This window comes from Monodelphis domestica, chromosome 4, assembly GCF_027887165.1.
Source record: "Monodelphis domestica isolate mMonDom1 chromosome 4, mMonDom1.pri, whole genome shotgun sequence".
NCBI lineage: Eukaryota > Metazoa > Chordata > Mammalia > Didelphimorphia > Didelphidae > Monodelphis > Monodelphis domestica.
The window spans coordinates 265590674-265610156 of record NC_077230.1 but is presented as its reverse complement, the minus strand read 5'-3'; the positions used below and the strand labels follow the sequence as shown (position 1 = coordinate 265610156).

The 19483-nt window shown below is 38.9% G+C and overlaps 1 protein-coding gene across 1 annotated transcript; it reads right to left on the bottom strand.

The window, feature by feature from the left end:
- Positions 1 to 8294: 8294 nt before the first annotated feature.
- On the bottom strand, positions 8295 to 17632 carry LOC100014222 (dynein regulatory complex subunit 2-like). Its single transcript, XM_056826122.1, is given in 2 exon segments — positions 8295 to 8511; positions 16428 to 17632. Coding segments are annotated over 2 exon segments (1422 nt in total).
- Between the last annotated feature and the right edge of the window lie 1851 nt (positions 17633 to 19483).

Genomic DNA, 19483 nt, shown 5'->3' with positions numbered 1-19483 from the left:
CAATGAACAATGTATGAAAATGACCAAATAAAATAACGTTTTAAAAACTAAAAAACAAAACAAAACAAAAAAAAAGGCAACTGGCTCACAGAAAGAAAGCCCCAAAAGTGGCCAAAGAGAAATTTTCTGTTTTTTACTTAGAGAATATAAACTATTCAACTTAAAAAAATAAGTAGGAGGAAAAGATCAAGATGTATTGAATTTGAGGAAATTTGCAGTGCTTTTAATCACTCCAAGATTCTTCCTGGAACTGTGAAATTGAACATTGATTATAAATTCTAATTGTTTACACTTAATTAGGTCAGTATAGATTTAATATTCTTCTTTCCCATGCAAGTCTAAATCCTTTACTTCTGCAAATGTACCCAGGTAATCTCAGGTCACCTGGTCCATGATTCTATTCTGTGACTTGTACCTCCACCCAGATAAATGGGTAGAGGAGAATAATTTATTCCAATGTCCATGAAGACAGCGAAAGCAAATCCTTGGACCTTAGGACTTGGTCAGATATGGTAGACACAAGTCATCCACTTCTTCCAGAGTCATTGCCAGTTGTCCTGACTTTTGTCTTGCCACTAGACTGGTACTGCCACCCTTCAGGTTCTTCGTCTCCTCTCTCTAGCCCAGTTCTCAAGTGATAGGAGTAATTCACTATCCTGAGTCCCTATTTGGCTTTCTTCTTTGCTGCCAGAAGTCACACTCTTTGAAACTTCTTCTGACCTGATATTTAGTAAGTAGGTCTCTATGGAGAATGTGTTTTCTTCAACAAAGTTGTGCCTTGAGCTTCTCTAGCTGACTCTCCAATTGTAGACAGTACTATTGAGCTGAACTGAATATTCCTGCAGAATCTTGGGGTAGGAAGGGCAGGGGAACATGAAGACACATCTCTAAGAGATGGAGAGCTCATAATCAATCAAAAACATTTTCTTGATACTATTGTGCTAAAAGGAATAATGAACTGGAGGAATTCCATGTGAACTTGAATGACATCTAGGAAGTGATACAGAGTGAGAGGAGCAGAACCAGGAGAACATTGTACACAGAGACTGATACACTGTGGTACAATTGAATGTAATGGACTTCTCTACTAGCAGCAATGCAATGATCCAGGACAATTCTGAGGGACTTATGAGAAGGAACACTATACACATTCAGAGAAAGAACTGTGAGAGTAAAGACACAGAAGAAAGACAACTGCTGGATCACATGGGTCTATAGGGTTATGATTGGAGATGTTGAATCTAAATGATCACTCTATTGCAAACATTAATAATATGGAAATAGATCTTGATCAATGATACTTGTAAAACCCAGTGGAATTGCACATTGGCTCCTGGAGGGGGAAGGGAGGAGGGGAGGGAAAGAACATGAATCATGTAACCATGGAAAAATATTCTTAATTAATTTTTTTAATTGTTTAAAAGAAAAGAAAAAAGAAAAACAGAATCCCCCCCAAAAAAGTTTTTCTTGGTCAATGTATCTTGCCTTGTGTTATGGCCTGAATGAAGACTATAAGAGAAGTAAACCCAGTTCCTTAATTCTTAAAAACTAGGAGCACAGAGTATATGAAGAGTGCTTCAAAGAAGAGGAGGAAAGAGAGTTTTAAAGCAGGGAACAGAGAATGGAACACAGGAGAATGGCAGTATAACCTCTTTGTACATCTTACTCAACTCTGTGGGTACAAAGTCCCTTCCTCTAAGATAATTAAATCTTTTTCCAGGTGGGAGGGGAGCAACCACAGATTAGATAAATGATAGAGCTTGATAAATTACTATAGACATGTATATGTCAATATAATATAAAATAAAATAAAAATATAAAATGAAACATTATGTATCTTCTACAAGGAATGCACATAGGTTGTGAGGGTGGGTTTCAGCATGCTTCCATTTACATTATAACATGGAGTTATATTATGGTAAACAGATAGGAGAAGTTCAAACCAAATAGGATAAAGGCTTTAAGAAAGGAGAAATTAAAAAAAATGTGGAGGCTTGATGATAAATATGAAAAACAGAGGTCACAAAAGAGCTTGGCTCTTCAATATCCCCTTCAAATGTAGCAATAGACATACAAATAATAGGAATGAGAGAAAGAAAAGGAAAAGCAAAGATACAAAAAAATCTCCATAAAAGAAAATTGTTTCTCAGAAAGAGAAAAAGAACAATTCAAAAAAAGATCAAACAAAAGAAAATCTCCAGCTCAATGAATAGATATAATAGATTAAAAGAAAATCAAGGGGCCAGATGGAAAATATAATGAATTAACATCAATAATATCCTATGAAAGGAAGCTAGAACTGTAATGAAAGGCATATCTATTGGTGGGGGGGAAAAAAAGAAAGAAATGAAATTTACTTTCCCCACCTCCCTGGCAAAATTAGCAGAAGATTCTAAAACTACTCAACTTGAAGAGATTACTTAAAAGTATATAAGTCAGGAAAGGCCTCATGAAAGAAATAACATGTGAGTAAGACTTTGCAAGAAAGGAAGGTTTTCAACAGGCAGAATTTGGGAGAGGAAATAATTCCAAGAATGATGTACAGAATGGGAAAAGGAAAAGAATGAGTTTGAAGAAGTGATTCTGATTTGACTGAAATGTAGAGTGTAAGAAGTGACATAGAATATGAAAAATTTGGAAAGCTGATTAGAACCAGAAGCCTTGAATGATGAAGAAGCTTTATTTATTTATTTGTACTTTTACAACCGTTAGTTATGGACACCTCATTTTAAAAAGGGCATTGATTAGTTGAAAAATCTGGAGGAGGATAATCAAGTTAGTAAAAGGTCTTAAGTTCATAATCAAATGAAGATTAGTTGAAGCAACTATTAATGTTTAACTTGGAGAAAATAAACCTCATAGAAGACAGGCTAGCTCTTTTTAAGTATTTAAAGGGCTGCCATTAGGAAAAGGGATTAGACTTGTTTTACTTGGCCCTAGAAAGCAGAGCTAAAAGCAATGATCCGTGTAAGTTGAGAAGAAAATTAGTTTTAGCAAAAGAAAAACCTACCAATTAGAGATGAGAACAATTTGTTCTAATGGCCATGAAGGTGGTAGAAGCACATGCTAAGAAGAGCTTAGAGCTTGGTCAGACATCAAAAAAGCCAAGGTCATCCACTGTATCCCAAGCCATCAGCAGTCAATTTTGACTTTTGCCACTGGACTTCAATGACTCTGGAAGAGAGAACAAGGCAGATGACTTTGTCCAACTATGCCTTGCTTAAATTTATGTGTAAGTCTAAGGCATCACCCAAGTGACATCATTTTGGTTTGCTTCCAGTGTGAATACAGCAACCCTCCAACCAAGTACAAAGAACTGTATGAAATGCTAAAGATACAAACAGAAAAGCTAGGCTCTGGAGGAGATCAAATTCTAATGGGAGGAGACAATACATATAGCAAGTTTCAATTGCAAATTGGATGCAAAGTCCCATGTTTCATAGCATGCAGTGGCCAAGAAAATATTAATGCTTCTTCTTTAATGTCATTTGCATTGATAAAATCATATCTGTTTCTGTTTGACAGGACCAAAGATTTTGGCAAGAACTGTCTTTTCTGGTACTTCAGTAACTATGGCTATAGCATCTGCGGAAGCAGTTTCCAGACTGCATCTCCACACGACTTGCCCCAAGAATGATGGCTCAGAGTGGTAGGCTAGAAGTAATGCTACTCCCAAGGTACTTGGGGTCAGAGTACTGAGTTGTTTCGATCAACCTCTGAGGAAAGATGGCGTTCAAGTTGGTGATAGTGGTTTGATTTGCCTGGCTCATGCGGCCTCTTCTCTCTCTATCAGTATGCTTCATTCCTTCAGCCAGACTGGCTCTCTAACACTGTGTGTGCTGGTTGGTTGTGAGGCAAAGAAAAGAGATCAGTCCCTATCAGTCACGTGACCAAAATGGAGAAACAGTCTCAGGGGCCTCCACCTCCAGCCTCCTTCAGAGCAAGTCCTCCTCTCAGACCTCTCCAGGAGCTCTCCCTCCAGGACCTCTCTCCTCTCAGACCTCACATCTACCAATCACTGTCCATGTCTCCCCTGTGCCAATGGCTCTAGCTTAACCCAGGACCGCCCAGAGGTCTGGTTCCTTTGCACATGTCTGTTGAAGGTCATATTCTCAAATAATTAAATCTTGATCTTTGCTGCAACCCTTCTTAAATTCTGTTACTCTGAGTAGGGTGGAGATTGTAAGTTCCAAGACCTGGCTCTGTCATTCCAAGTATCTCTATTGTATCAATTCTAAAATCAATCATGACTCAAAGAACTTCCTGTTCTATGCTTAAGCATAGGTCAAAGCCCTTTCCATTGTTTAGCAAAAGGTTTCTGTCCTAAAGTAGTCTTAAGTAGGGAGGAGAAGGATCCTCCCATGCCAAGGAGTTTCACATTCCAATAGAGTTCTTACTATCAGTAGGAAATTTTTCAAGTATGAAATTTCCCAATGGGGAAATTTCCAACATTCATAAGTCTAAGAAATTTTAAGGTTTACAGTTGACAGTTGGTAGGGATGGTTGTCCCCCTTATCCACAGGGATTGCTGGCCCAGAAGCATACTTGTAAGGGGATTATTTTTCAGAGATGGATTGAACTAGATGTAGACCATTGAACTCCCTTCCAATTCTGAAATTTTGGGAAACAAAAAAAAAGGATCAGGTCTAAAGACACAGCGTTGGGAATTGTTTCCATAGAGGTGATCAACTGAAGCCATGGGAATATACAGAATCACTCGGAGAGAATATAATAAGATAAGACTAAATTCAGAGCATCAGGAGATAGCCATATTTAAAGAGTGGAAGGAAGAGGAAGAATAAGAGAGACATTAAAGTATATGTCATAGAATTAAATTTCACTAGACTGGAAGTCCAGAGCAACAGATTCCAATCCTGGCTCTGTCACTGATTAGCTGGTTCTGTGACTTCTAACTTCTCAGTCACTTGACCTCATTGAGATTTAATTTCCTTATCTATAAAATGAAGTTGTTGGACTGGCATTAAGATCCAGTGAAAAGTTCACTGGTTTGTAGGTCTAGAACCACCTTTTGACATATACATACATACAACATACATACATACATAATACATGCCTATGCATGCATGTATTCTTGAATTCCAGTCCTTCTAGAAATATACCTACACAATGCAAATCTCAGAGGAAGAGCTAACTTTACTAGATGAGATTCAGGATTCCAGAATATCTTGGAAGGCTGAATCATCAGACCAGATTTATTAAGATGGCATTTAACAGGAATAAATGTAAAACATTAGGTGAAAAAGAAAACCAGATTCACAATCATGTGAAGAGGTAGGTATGCATGGATGTAAAGTCATTCATTGTAAAAAGACCTGAAGGTCTTTTAGTGTACTGAAGGCTCAATTATATAAGGAGATGGGCAGACAGACAGAGACAAATGGATACACAGACAGAGATGGACACAGCAGCAAGCAGGTAGATGGACAGAGAGATAGAAAGACAGACAGACAGACAGATAGATAGACAGACAGACAGACAGACAGACAGACAGACAGACTAGATAGATAGATAGATAGATAGATAGATAGATAGATAGATAGATAGATAGATAGATAGATAGATAAATAGATGGATAGAAATATAGATAGATAAATGGATAGATAGGTAGATAGGTAGATAGGCAGGCAGGCTAATAGACATATGCATACATGCCTTCCTACATATACATGCATATATATGTTTATTGAAAACTAAACCAACTTTGTTATGCTTTTATTTGCAATTATTCTCCCACTAGAATTTAAGCCCTATACAGGGACTTTGTATAGTACTGCACTGGGGAAGCTGTAGGGCTAGTGCAGAGCCAGCTTTTGGGGAGCTGCTCCATTCCCCCTCTTTCCAGCACCAAGGGACATTTTTTGCATGTCCCACCCCTCTGTGTAGTTGCCCAAAGCAAGCACTTTCCCTCAGCTCTCTCTCAGTAAGGGGGGGTGGGGGTGGGGGCATGGTCACACACAGTTTGAATTTCCCCTCTGGGCACTCAAACTCAGAGAGGGAGGATAAGGAGAGGAAGGTTCACTAACCCTGGTACAATATATTGCTCAATGTGGGTTTAAGTATGTGCTACCCAGCCCCTTTTAGTCCTTTGCTGGGGCTCAAATCTGTAGCTGATGCTTAGTACAGTTATGACCTTGGCCAAGTCACTTACCTTCCTTCCAAATCAGTTTCTTTATCTATAAAATGAGGCAGATTGAACTTGATGACCTCTACAGTCTCTTCTGGCTCTAAATTTATGATCCTATGATCGTTTATGTTCCCTTGCAATTCTAAAATGATTCTGTAAATCTGAAAGAGATGAGAGTATCAAGGAGGATATGGTGGAGTGTCAGATAATGGAAGAAGAACTCAAGGACGCTGAAGGACAGAACAGACACACTGTTCTATCTATGTGAAGAAAATGCTGCTACTGCCAAAGGAAGCAATGTGTTGGTGGGGGGTGATGCTCTATCAATATTCTTGTTCTCACTTTGCTCACCTACAAGCAGTCTCTCTGGTATGTCAGCGAGGGATTTGGGCTTCTAACCAAGATGATTCATTCATCCCTGAGCACTGATCATCTCAAGATTAATTAAAAAAAGGGCAAGGAGCCAAGGGCATCTGGTTTTCCCAGATGAGGTGCTCTCATACTATTAAGAAGCAAGCAAGAGACTTTTATGAACTCCTAAGCTGCAGGACTGCAAGAAAGGACCAGAGAATGGGAGACAAGGCAGAGATATCATTTGTCTTTCTCTTCTCATAGTCACTCTTTGGTGACCTTGGTGACATGGTTCATCCATCTATTGATAAAGGAGGTGGGATCAGATGATCTCTAAGGACCTTTACAGCTCTATGATCAAAAGGCTATATATATATATATATATATATATATATATATATATATATATATATATTTTGGTCTTATAGCCAGAAAGACTGAATTTAAACCCTTTCTCTGATACTTGCTATCTGTGATCATGAGTAAGTCAGTTTCTTCTTCTATATATTGGGGATAATAATATCTGTAAGTATAATGTGCCATTACAGTGTGAGCTATTTGAGAGCAGTGACTCTCTTTTGACTTTCTTTGTATTATCTGCACTCAGCCCAGTGCCCAGCACTGTCTGTATAAGGTGTTCAGAGAAGACTAGCACTTCTGGTATGAGGGCTTGCCAAGCCCTTTTCAGGGATATTTTCCTACTTTAATGTCCATCTTCCTCCCTTCCAATTCTCATCTGTGGCTCTGAGAAGCTATAGCCAGCATAGCAGCCATACCCTAGGAAACAATCTCTGCAGGCAGGCTAAACTAGGTTAAAGGTAACCAACAGGCTCAAATCCTCAAATCCATCAATATGTTAGGTGGTTTTCTACTCTAGGCAGGTAAAGACATCCCCTACCCAAAGGGAAGGAGGAGAACAATTTGTCTTAATAGCAGAAAGGCAGGTGTTATAATACTCATAGCTTGGTTAGACCTTGGAGAAGCTGAGGTCATGCACTGAATCTGAAGGCATCTCCAGGCATCTTGACTTTTGTCTTGCCACTGAATATGGATGACTCTGGAAGACAGTGAGTTGTATAACTCTGCCTCACTTAAATCAAATTTATACTTGAGTTAAAAGACATCACTCTGTGATGTCATTTTGATCCTCTCCTAGTATGAAGGACAACAACCAATCTGGTAGATGGGGCCATAGAGCTGAAAGTGAATTTTAACTTTCTTAACATGGAGATAGCACCTTCTGTGTTCTAGGTCAGTGATGGGCAACCTTGTGAGCTTGGTGTGTCAAAATTTGCCAAAAAAACAAGCATAACTTGGGTGGTGTGCCAATTCAAGATAAAAAGGACACCATAATTTTGTAATATTTATATTTTAAATATAAAAAATGTATAATTACAATATATAACTATATTTAATAAGAAAAATTAATTATTTAACTTACCTGCTTAGTGACTTCTTTGTTCTTCTGTCAGTCAGTTTCTTTTGTTGGTCTTAATATTTTTTAACTTGTATGGGATGCAGTGAACTAAGATAAGTGAGGGGGGGGGATTCTTTAACTAACCTGCCTATTAGTGACTCTTTTGTTGCTGAATTTTATAGCTAAATCCTCCATTGAAGGTTGGTATTTTGTACACTTCAAGCGCAAGGAAGCTCTACTAACTTCATCTGTCAATCTGTTTCTTTTGTTGGTTTTGATATTATTTAACACTGAGAATAAGGTCTCACAAAATTACCTAGAGGGAAAAATTGTGAGTAAAGCCATTGCTATACTTTTCAGGGTGCTAAAAGTGTCTAGTAATCAGTTCCAGGCATTCCTCTGTTGCAAGTGGACCAGAGCCCCGCCCAGTCTTCCATTGGCATGGCCACACCCCTTCTCCCCCTCCCCAGCTGACTGGACCAGGAGCTCCATGAGAGCAGTGGCTGTTGCCCACCTGCGATCCTTGCGCATGCTCCTCCTCCTCCTCACCCCTGTGGGAGTGCCAACCGCCTGGCATATGCTGCCCACCTCTTGCCCCCTGCCCTCACAGCCAGCACATGGAGCAGCCCTCCCCCCAGGGCTGGGCTAGGGCATGGCTACTGCCACAGCTGCAGGTGAGTGACTCCCCAGGCGGCTCCTGGGCTAGGAAGCGCACTGAGCCTACTTGTGGCCACATGTCATTGAAAATGTCTACGCATGACGCTTGTGTCATAGGTTCACCATCATGGTTCTAGGAACTGTGCTAAGTGCTTTACCATTATTATCTTATAAGATCCTCACAACAACCCTGTGAGACAGGTGCCATTATCATTCTCATTTTATAGATAGGCAAATAGGGTTAGTTGACTTACGCAGGGCCAAACAGCTAGTAAATGTCTGAAGCTAAATTTGAACTCCGGACTTCCTGACTACAGAAAAAGCATGGCACTTTCCACATTTTTTCACCTACCTAATTTGAGTTTAAAGTGTCCATTTATAACTTAGCTTTGGGGGGCAGCAGGGTAGTACTGTGGATAGAGTGCCAGGCCTGGAGTCAAGATGACCTGGATTCAAATCTGACCTCAAACACTTTCTAGTTATGTAACTGTTTGCAAGTATCTTAATCCCATTTGCTTAGCCCTTGTCTTTCTATTTTGGAGTAGTTACTAAGACAAAATGTAAGATTTATTTTTAAAAAAGCAAAACAAACGAACAAACCAAAAAAACACCTTAGTTTATTTTGCTTTGCTTTGTTTCCCCCAAAGATAAGTTGCTTAAAATGGACATTCCTGACATGGGAATAAGGAAATGATTTCTGAAATGTATGACTACCAAAAAGCAAACTTCTTCATTCTTCAATTTTCAATGCTAGTATTTAAATAAATGAGAAAACATGTGAAGCACTTTGTGAATTTTGAAGCACTTATGTAAAGGTCAGTTATTATTATGGTTCTAGTTTCATCTCCCCAGAACCTTATAGGTATCTGAACAGAAGCTCCTGAACTCTAAAGCAGATTCTTGAAATTTCATATTTTCTTTCTTCAAAGAAAACAGAACGATATTCTATTAGACATACATAGATATACACATACACAAACAGGAAGAAAATTCATAGGCTCTTTTCTTACTCAGGGAAGAGAAGATGAGGCTTTAAAAATATTAGACAGCAAAACTGAAAACAACCAAAGGATCTCAGTGTTAGGAAGGATCTGAGAGGCCAATTAGTCTTATCTATCCTTGATTGAGATGCTTCTTTACAATGTCCCCCATAAGTGGCCATCTAGATTTTGCTCATTGAGAGGGAACTCACTACTGACTGAAGAAGCAGTTCTTTCCACTTGCTGACAGTTCTAATCATTAGAAAGCTTTCTCTTGACCTCACACTTAAATCTACTTCTCTGACTTTTCCACCTATTACTCTGACTCTTCAGGATAAGCAGAATAGTACAATCGCACTTATATAAAAGACTTTTCACTTAATTGAATGATGTGGTGTTTTTTTTTTACTTCATAAGCATTTATTTTCTCTCTCCTTCTCCTCCTCCATGGAAGAAGAAATAAAAAACTCTTGCAATGAATATTTGTAGTCAAGCAAAACAAACTGGCCAAATTTGGCCATAGCGAGAAATGCATCTTGAGTCAATCTGCCTTTGTTATGAGATGGGTAGCATGCTTCATCATCCATCCACTGGAATTAGTCACTGTATGAACCTGAGTTTTTAAGTAATTCAAAAGTTTATAGTTAGTGTTGTTATAATATAAACTGTTTTCCTGAAGCAATCTGGAACTATGCCCAAAGGTCATAATACTATACATACCCTTTGACTCAACAATACCACTTCTAGGTCTGTTTCCAAAGGAGATCAGAGATAAGGGAAAAGGACCTCGTTGTACAAAAATATTTATAGCATCTCTTTTTGTAGTGGCCAGGACGCACCTGATGATAGTGAATAATTCTTGTGATAACTTGCTATAGTTTCTTTGCTAGTATTTTATTTAAGATTTTTGCATCTATATTCATTAAGGAGATTGATCTATAGTTTTCTTTCTCTGTTTGGTCTTCCTGGCTTAGGCAATCGGTACCATATTTGTGTCATTAAAAAGAATTTGGTAAGACTCCTTTGCTTATTTTGTCAAATCGTTTGTAGGGTATTGGGATTGATTGTTCTTTAAATATTTGATAGAATTCACTTGTGAATCCATCTGGCCCTGAGGATTTTTTCCTAGGGAGTTCCTTGATGGCTTGCTTAATTTCTTCTTCTGAGATGCGATTATTAAAGTATTTTATTTTCTCTTTTGTTAATCTAGGCAAATTTATATTTTTGTAAAAATATTCATCCATTTCACCTAGATTGTCATATTTATTGTCATGTAACTGGGCAAAAAAGCTCTTAATAATTGCTTTAATTTTTTTCTTCATTAGCGGTAAGATCACCTTTTTCATTTTTGATACTGTTAATTTGATTCTCTTATTTCTTTTTTTAAAATGAGATTAACTAATACTTTATCTATTTTATTTGTTTTTTTTTCAAAGAATCAACTCCTAGTCTTATTTATTAGTTAAATAATTCTTTTCAATTTTATTAATTTCTACTTTGATTTTTAGGATTTCCAATTTAGTTTTTATCTGGAATTTTAAAATTTGTTCTTTTTCTAGTTTTTTAAATTCCATGCCCAATTCATTGATCTCCTCCCTCTCTATTTTGTTGATATAGGCATTCAGAGATGTAATTTTCATCTCTGAGTACTGCTTTGGCTGTATCCCATGCATTTTTGATTTGTTGTCTCATCACTATCATTCTCTTCAATGAAATCACAAATTGTTTCTTTGATTTGTTCTTTGACCCACTGGTTTTGAAGAATTATATTGTTTATTTTCTAATTAATTTTTAATTTGCCTTTCTATAGACCCCTATTAATTATAATTTTTATTGCATTATGATGTGGAAAACTTGCATTTATTATTTCTGTTTTTCTGCATTTGTTTGCAATGTTTTATGCCCTTAACCATGGTCAATCTTTGTATATGTACAATATGCGTCAGAAAAGAAGGTATATTCCTTCTTACCCCTATTCAATTTTCTCCAGAAATCTATTAACTCTAATTTTTTCTAACATTTCATCCACTTCCCTTACTTCTTTCTATGTTTTTTGGTTTGATTTGTCTAGCTCTGATAGGGGAAGGCTGAGGTCCCCAACTTGTATGGTTTTACTATTTCCTCCTTAAATTCCTTTAGTTTCTTCTTTAAAAAACTGGATGCTGTACTATTTGATGCATATATGTTGAGTACTGATATTTATTCATTATTTATATTGCCTTTTATCAAGATATAATTACTTTCCTTATCTCTTTTAATCAAATTTATTTTTACTTTAGCTTTGTCTGAGATCATGATTGCTATTCCTGCCTTCTTTGTCTCAGTTGCAGCCCAAGAGATTCTGCTCCATTCTCTTACCTTTACCTTATGAGTGGGTACCTATCTCAAGTGTGTTACTTATAAAAAACATATGCTATCTGCTTCTGTTTTGTGGGTGATTTCATCCCATTTGCATTCACAGTTTTGATTACTGTTTGTGTATTCCCCTCCATTTTGACTTCTTCCTTTAATGCTGACCTTTCTCCTTTCATTGTTTCTTTCTCCTCCAGTGTTTTGCTTTAAATTAGTCTCTCCTTCCCTACCTCCCTTCTTATTCCCCACTTAATGTAGGGCCTTTTGATCACCCACACACACACCTTTCCCTCCCTTGTATTATCCCACTCTTTACTACCACATTTCTTATTCCCCTTCAACTTCTCTATAGGGTAAGATACAAATCTATACCCCAATGAATCTGGCTATTCTTCCCTCTGCACCAACTCTAATGAGAGTAAGGTTTAAGTGTTACCTGTTACCAATTTGTTTTAGTCCATGATCTTTTATTCCTCCTTTTCTAATTGGTCCATTCTTTTTAAGTCATTCTTTTCATCCTCTGACTTTTTTTGCCTCATTTTCCAGTTGGTCAATTCTGGTTTTTTAGAAACTGCTTTCTTTTTGAAATTCATGTGCCTCTGTTTTCAGAAGACCTATTCTGCTTTTTGAACTGTTGAGTTTTTTCCCTCATTTTCTTCTACCCTTTCTTTTTTGATTTTTTAATTCCTTTTTGAGCTCTTTCAGAGCCTGAGTTCAATTCCCTGGATTTTTTAAGGTTTTGCTTAAAGTTCCTTGGATCCCCTCAATCTCTATTGGTTCTGTTCTTTGATCTTAATCTCTGTAGAAACTTTCAATCATCGCCTCCTTTTTTTTTAACTCATTCTTCTTCCCCCCCCCCCCCTTCCTGCTCCCAGGATTATAAATGTCCTATTTGTTTACTGGAACAGGATGTTTGAGCTGCTCTGCCCTGAAGGGAATCCAGTCTTCTCTCTACTCTGCTAGTATACTGGATTAGCCTGGTTGAGCTGACTTTCCATGCTAATCTGCCCTGAGGCCAAATCTTCATAGTAGCCTGCTGGAGCAGGCCAAGGGTGCCCAAGCAGATCCTCCCCCTCCTGCTCCCCCTCAAGTTCCACCCTGCCAACTGCTGTTAGAACCTTGGACCTCCCATAGTGGATCTGAGGTGCTCTCTTGCTATTGCAGCTCCCACCTAGGAATCCCACAGTTAGTTCTTATTGATCACAGGTCTCAGCAAAGTGAGTGGGGGAGGGATGTCAGGTTTCTCCTTTATACCATGGGAATTGACTCTTTCTGTCTACCTTTCAAATTTTGCTCAGCAGGGGAATCGTGTGGCTCTATCTTGTTGTTGGGTTTGGATTTCTGTCTTTTTTGAAGCGCTTTTTAAAGATTGGTATGGAATGACAGTCATTGGCTTTTGTTGCTCCTAAGCTGCCATCTTGACTCTGGCTCTGTTGCTGTATTTTAAAATGTAAGGACCATTCTCAATTCCTTTCACAAATGCAAAGCAGTGGGTTGGATTTGGCTCTTGGACTATAATTTATTGACCTCTGGACCAGTCCACATTTTTCCATGTCTTCCTAAAGAATAAGTGAACTTATTTTGCTCAATTCTATAAATGTATCTATTCTAGAACATTCCTCTGATCCACTATCCTAGTATCACTGTCATTAGAAATAAGTATTGTTTTATTAGTTCAGGGATAAGAAGTAAAGTGGTTGGCTTGAGAAAAGAACTGGAGTTTGAAGCAGAGCTGAGAGAGGATGTTAATTTCAAATGTGACAGTTATAACCATTTTTCTATTTCAATTTCTATTTTAATTACTTTCTCTGGCAGTGGGGAGTTGGGGTCTCTGGCAATTGGCAGAGACAAACACTCTCAGAGACTCTCTCTCAGGGCTGGAGGAGGTAACATCTTTGCCTCTCTGTCTGAGGGAAAGATCTGAAGGAGCTCAGTGTTTTCCTTTCCCAACTTGGAAAACACTATTGACTATCTACTGTGGTTTTTATAGATTAACTCTGAGAAGACCAATGGAAAACCTGGTCTTTAGTTTGGACTCAGACTCAGAGTCCTAACTTGATTCTTGTTGAGACTCAACTAGCTAGCCTTTGCTATTTTATAATTTGAAGGTGAAGTTAAGATTTATAAGGATAATAGAGGTAGTTTTTATTTAGACAGTATAAATTTGGGTTAGTAAGATCAGAGAGGATTAGTGTAGCCTGTGAAACACAAGAAAAGCAGTTCCTTGCAGAACTTGGGAGTTTAATGGGTGGATTTAGAATCCCTTAGAATTAGAAATCCTTCTTTATCCTTATATATTTTAATAAATATTTTATTTTATAAAAAGTCTCTTTAGCATCCTTGTGCCTGGCCCTGAAGGGAAGTTCAAATTTGAGATTCACTTCATCACTGAAGATTCTTTTGATTACATCTATCAAAAGTATCTAAAAAGTGTCTGAACAGTTTGAAAAGTTTTGAACATATATTGGAACAGTTTTTCCATCTAAATATTTTATTTTATAACTCACCAAATTTATTTTTACACTGTCGAATAAAGGAAATGAGATCAGTATGGCTTGAGTTGTATATTCAGGAAGCCATGCTGGCTCTGAGTGGTTGCTGTTTCTTTTTCTATCTGGGTATTAACTATCCCTTTAACCAGATAGTCTATAATTTTGCCATGCATTGAAGTCAAACTCACTAGCCTAGTATTTGTAGACTCTTCCTCTTTTCAAAAATTTAGAAAAACTTTACTCTTCTTCAGTCCTACAGTACCTCCCCCATTCTCCACAATTCTTTCTGGATCACTGAGAGTGACTCAGAAATCACTCAGGTGATTTTTGGTTGTTTTTTTCCTTTTCTTTCAGTACTTAGAGTCATACAGACTTGAGTTTATCAAGTGCAACAAAGTACTCTTTTTATCTCCTCTAAGTAATACAGAAATGTAGAATGCTATCATTACATAAGTCAACATAAAAAATATTTAAAAATCATTGACTCTAAAATGGTGGCAATGACCACTAGTGGTTCAGTGGTTATCACTACTCAGCCAGAGTTGTGGTTAGACCTTAACATAATAGATTGGGATTAGGGAATTCAAGAATAAGGATTGTAAGGGTTAAAATTAAGGTTGGACTAAATGTAAAAAATGTGGTCACCTAAAATATATTACTCAAGTCAGGATGACTTTTTATGGCAATTTATTTACAAAAGGAAGAAGAGTGAATGTAAGGGTAATGAGAGAGAGTAGAGTAGATAATTACTCCAGCCAGGTTCAAACCAGGCAGGGCTTCAGAGGCCCCAGCAAAGGGGAACCCAGAGGAAAACTAAGCAAGGGTTCCAGAGATGAGGCCTTCTCCAAAACAGGGGCCTCTCTGGAGGCTTTCCTCTCCAGAATGTCAGGAAAGAAGTCAGTCTTTTCACTCACCCACATGGTAGTTCAAAGGGAAAGATTCAAGAACATTCTCACCAAATTTCAGTCTCAGGTCCACAAAGAAGATTCTTCCCCAGCCTTGAACTCAAACTCCAAAGAACCCCCTCACAGAAAGTTGCGACTGCTTTTAAAGATGCTTCTTTGCATCACTTCCTGTGCATTCCTTCTATTTTCCATGGACCAATTGTAGCTTTAGCTTTGCTTAGGACTGCTCAGGGGGCAGTCAGTTATTTCTGATTTGTCACCCACTTTAGCAGACATGGGTCCCAGACCTCCCCCACTTAAGGATAAAATGGGGTGTATACACTTCCGGTGATTAAATCTAAAAATAGGCAGGGAGGGGTTAATCACATCTTCACAGGATTATGTGTAGTATTTAGTATGCTACTACTAAAAATGATAACATTCTGGATATCTAAGCAGATCAACAACTACTTCATACAGCGTGATATAAGGAAGAGACAATGTTAAGCTCATAGGATCAGAATTTCAGCTCCACTATTTACTACCTATCTGTCAACAATAAGCACTTATTAAAGGCTAACTATTTACCATACTCTGTTCTAGAGTCTCAAGTTCTTCATCTACAAATATGAATGTATTCAACTAGGTGATCACTAAGATTCCTTTGAACTCCTAATCCTATGACCTGATTCTCAGTTTTCTCATATATAGAATGGAGCTAATAATACTTGTACTAACTGTTTTTCCAAGGCAGTTACAAGGAAAATACTTTAAATGCTACTAAAGAAACAGCTAGGTTGCTCAGTGGGCAGAGAGCCAGAACTAGAAATGGGAGGTCTTGAATTCAAATCTGTATTCAAACACCTCTTAGTTATGTGACCCTGGGTAAATCACTTAACCACAATTTTCTAGTCCTCACAACTCTTCTGCCTTTGAACCAATACTTAGTACTAATTCTATGACAGAAGGTAAGAGTTAATAAAAATGTTACCAATATGTGAAATGCTACTGGTGTGTGGCATTTTGTGTGTGTGTGTGTGTGTGTGTGTGTGTGTGCGTGTGTGTGTGTGTGTGTGTGTGTGTGTGTGTGTGTCTTCATGGAAACCTTTAATATCGAGGGAGGGGAAGCATTTGGGATTTAGGGAGAGCCTGAGGATATAGTAGAGGAGAAGGCTCTTGCAGCATGTGGACGTGGGCTCCTTTGATATGTTATAGACCTGGTCCCGCACTATGTTCTCTTTGGGGGTTGGGGGGATGTTGCTGTGGTTGTTGACAATCAGGAGTGGGTTGAGCTGGCTCATCACTTCATCGCTCACGGAGATGCTATATAGGTACTGCTTGAGCATCTGCCTCAGCTTCTTGTTGGTTTCCAGCAGCTGGGCCCGTCTTCGCTCTAGGCTTAGTTGCTCTAGCTTCACCTTGTTATATCTTTTCCAGAAATTCTCCAAATTTGTATAGTTCTCCATCAACTTAGCAAGTTCTATTGTGGGCTCCTCATGAGCATTTAACTCCACTTCCTACAGTTCCTCCTCTGTCAACATGGAGGCATAGAAGGGCAGGACTTTCTCCTCCTCTGTCTCAAACTTCCTACATATTTCAGACAGTTTGAGGATGCGCTCTCCCTTCTCAACAATTTTCTTCAGGGCTTTAAGGGTGATGTTACTCTCCCAAGTCAGCTTGGCCAGACTGTGCTGAGCCACTCCCCGGGCTTGATTCATTTGCTGTTTGAGATGCTGGAGTTGCATGTGGACCAGGTCTTTGTTTTCATGGATATGTTGGTTCTGTTCCTCATTCTCACAGGTGTACACCATGAGCTTGCTCAGTAGGATAGCGATGGAGTCCTGTATTTTCTGTATTTTTTTCATCTGTGCCTCTATCTCTTTGGAGCTCTTCTCATCCCTTAACTTCAAGGTCTCAAAGGCAAGCTTCCTGTCTTCTATGGCATCAGTATAGTTCCTGAGTGCCTCCTGGAACCTTCTCCACAGATCTTCTACTGTGGTTTCTAATTGCATTTGCAGAAAGTGCTTCTCTTCCAGGTTCTTATTTTTGAGGGCATCCCACATGCTTTGAAACTGGAGCTTAGCTTCATATTCAGTTTCTGTGAAGTTCTGCTCCATGGCCAGGAAAACATCCTGGAGGTAGCGCATTTCTTTCTCATGATGTTCAATGATCATCTTCCTCTCAGTCTCAAATTCCTTGTTGAGAGTAACGAGTTCTTCATGATAGCACTCCTCCAGGTAGGTAAGGTGGCTTCTTTGGAGTGCCAGGAGCTCATCCACATTGTACAGGTGACCCTGGAGAGGGTCAGGAAAACAGGAAACAGGAAAACATTTCTTGAAAACACAACCGTCCATAGTGGCTTAGTGATTATCTTCCCCGAAACTCTGCCTTGACAGAAATGGAGAAGGTGTCCTGTAGAAATCTGACTTCTGTGTTAAGGAATCAAATTCTCACTTGTCTACATAGATTGGTCCAGTTATGAGCCTTTTACTGTGTAGTAAAGACTCTAACGCCTGCTCTGGGTCTCCTTCCACATTCTCAGGAGTTGAGGACATGAAGAATTTCTCTTCTATCACACACAAAGAGAGAAAGAAATTCTTTGGAGTAAAGAATAGGTAATTAGGGAGGAGCCAAAAACCCATTTTGAGCCCTAACCAGATTGTCCTCCTTTGTGACGCATAACACTGAGTGATGAGCTGTTGCTAAAACCTCTTCCAAAATGGAACTGAGAAGCATGGGGGTGCAGGGTGAGAGTTGAAGTCTTATGCAACCACTTAGAGAGCTGGGAATCCCCTCCTCTGGCCTTTCTAGCTCCTCTTCCAAATATTCCATGTTGCAGGGGCCCACAAGGCCCACCAACCATCTGGCTGCTTTTCACAGGGATTCTGAGTCAAGGATATTTCCAAGATGTTTAAGGGGAATGCACAGAGTACTCTCAGCCTTTTCCATCTCCTGACTCTCATGTACCATGACAGCATTTCAAGACACACAGATTAAAGACACATAGGTTGACCCCAGAAATTCTGGGAGTTTCTGATACATATGATAAAAAATGATCTTGTCATTCTCTGGCTTCCCTCACATTGAGCATCATTCCCATCTCTCTTCCCATATGTAGAGAACTGAGGAGGACAGAAAAGCCATCTCCCACATTTTCTCCCTAGTTAAATCCTATTTGAGAGAAGCACTCACTTGTTGCAGTTGCTTAGCAGGAGATGTGAAAGGAGGTGAGTCTAACCAAAGTACTGTGTAAACCTTAAAATTTCTTAGACTTATGAATGTTGGAAATTTCACCATTGGGAAATTTCATACTTGAAAAATTTCCTACTGATAGTAAGAACTCTACTGGAATGTGAAACTCCTTGGCATGGGAGGATCCTTCTCCTCCCTACTTAAGACTACTTTAGGACAGAAACCTTTTGTTAAACAATGGAAAGGGCTTTGACCTATGCTTAAGCATAGAACAGGAAGTTCTTTAAGTCATGATTGATTTTAGAATTGATACAATAGAGATACTTGAAATAACAGAACCAGGTCTTGGAACTTATAATCTCCACCCTACTCAGAGTAACAGGATTTAGGAAGGGCTGCAGCAAAGATCAAGATTTAATTATTTGAGAATATGACCTTCAACAGACATGTGCAAAGGAACCAGACCTCTGGGCGGTCCTGGGTTAAGCAAGAGCCACCATTGGTACAGGGGAGACATCGACAGTGATTGGTAGATGTGAGAACTGAAGGGAGGGGACTTAGATGGTTTCCTTAAAGATCTGAGGACAAGGGGGAGGTTTTGCTCTGGGAGGTTTTGCTCTGAGAGGTTTTGCTCTGAAGGAGTCTGAGAGGAGAGAGGTCCTGGAAGGAGAGCTCCTGGAGAGGTCTGAGAGGAGGGCTTGCTCTGAAGGAGGCTGGAGGTTGAGGCCCCTGAGACTGTTTCTCCATTTTGGACACGTGAGTGATAGGGACTGATCTCTTTTCTTTGCCTCAGCTATCTAAGGGCTTGGGCCTTTGGCCCAGCCTAAGCAGAGGGGGTATTTAAGCCCTATTTCCTTCTCTCCCCTTTCTCTCTCTCTCTCTCTCTCTCTCTCTCTCTCTCTCTCTCTCTCTCTCTCTCTCTCTCTAATGCCTTTATTCCTCCTGTTTGTAATTAAAAACTCCATAAAAGGTTGACTGCTGACTTGAGTTTTCATTTGGGAATTACATAGCTG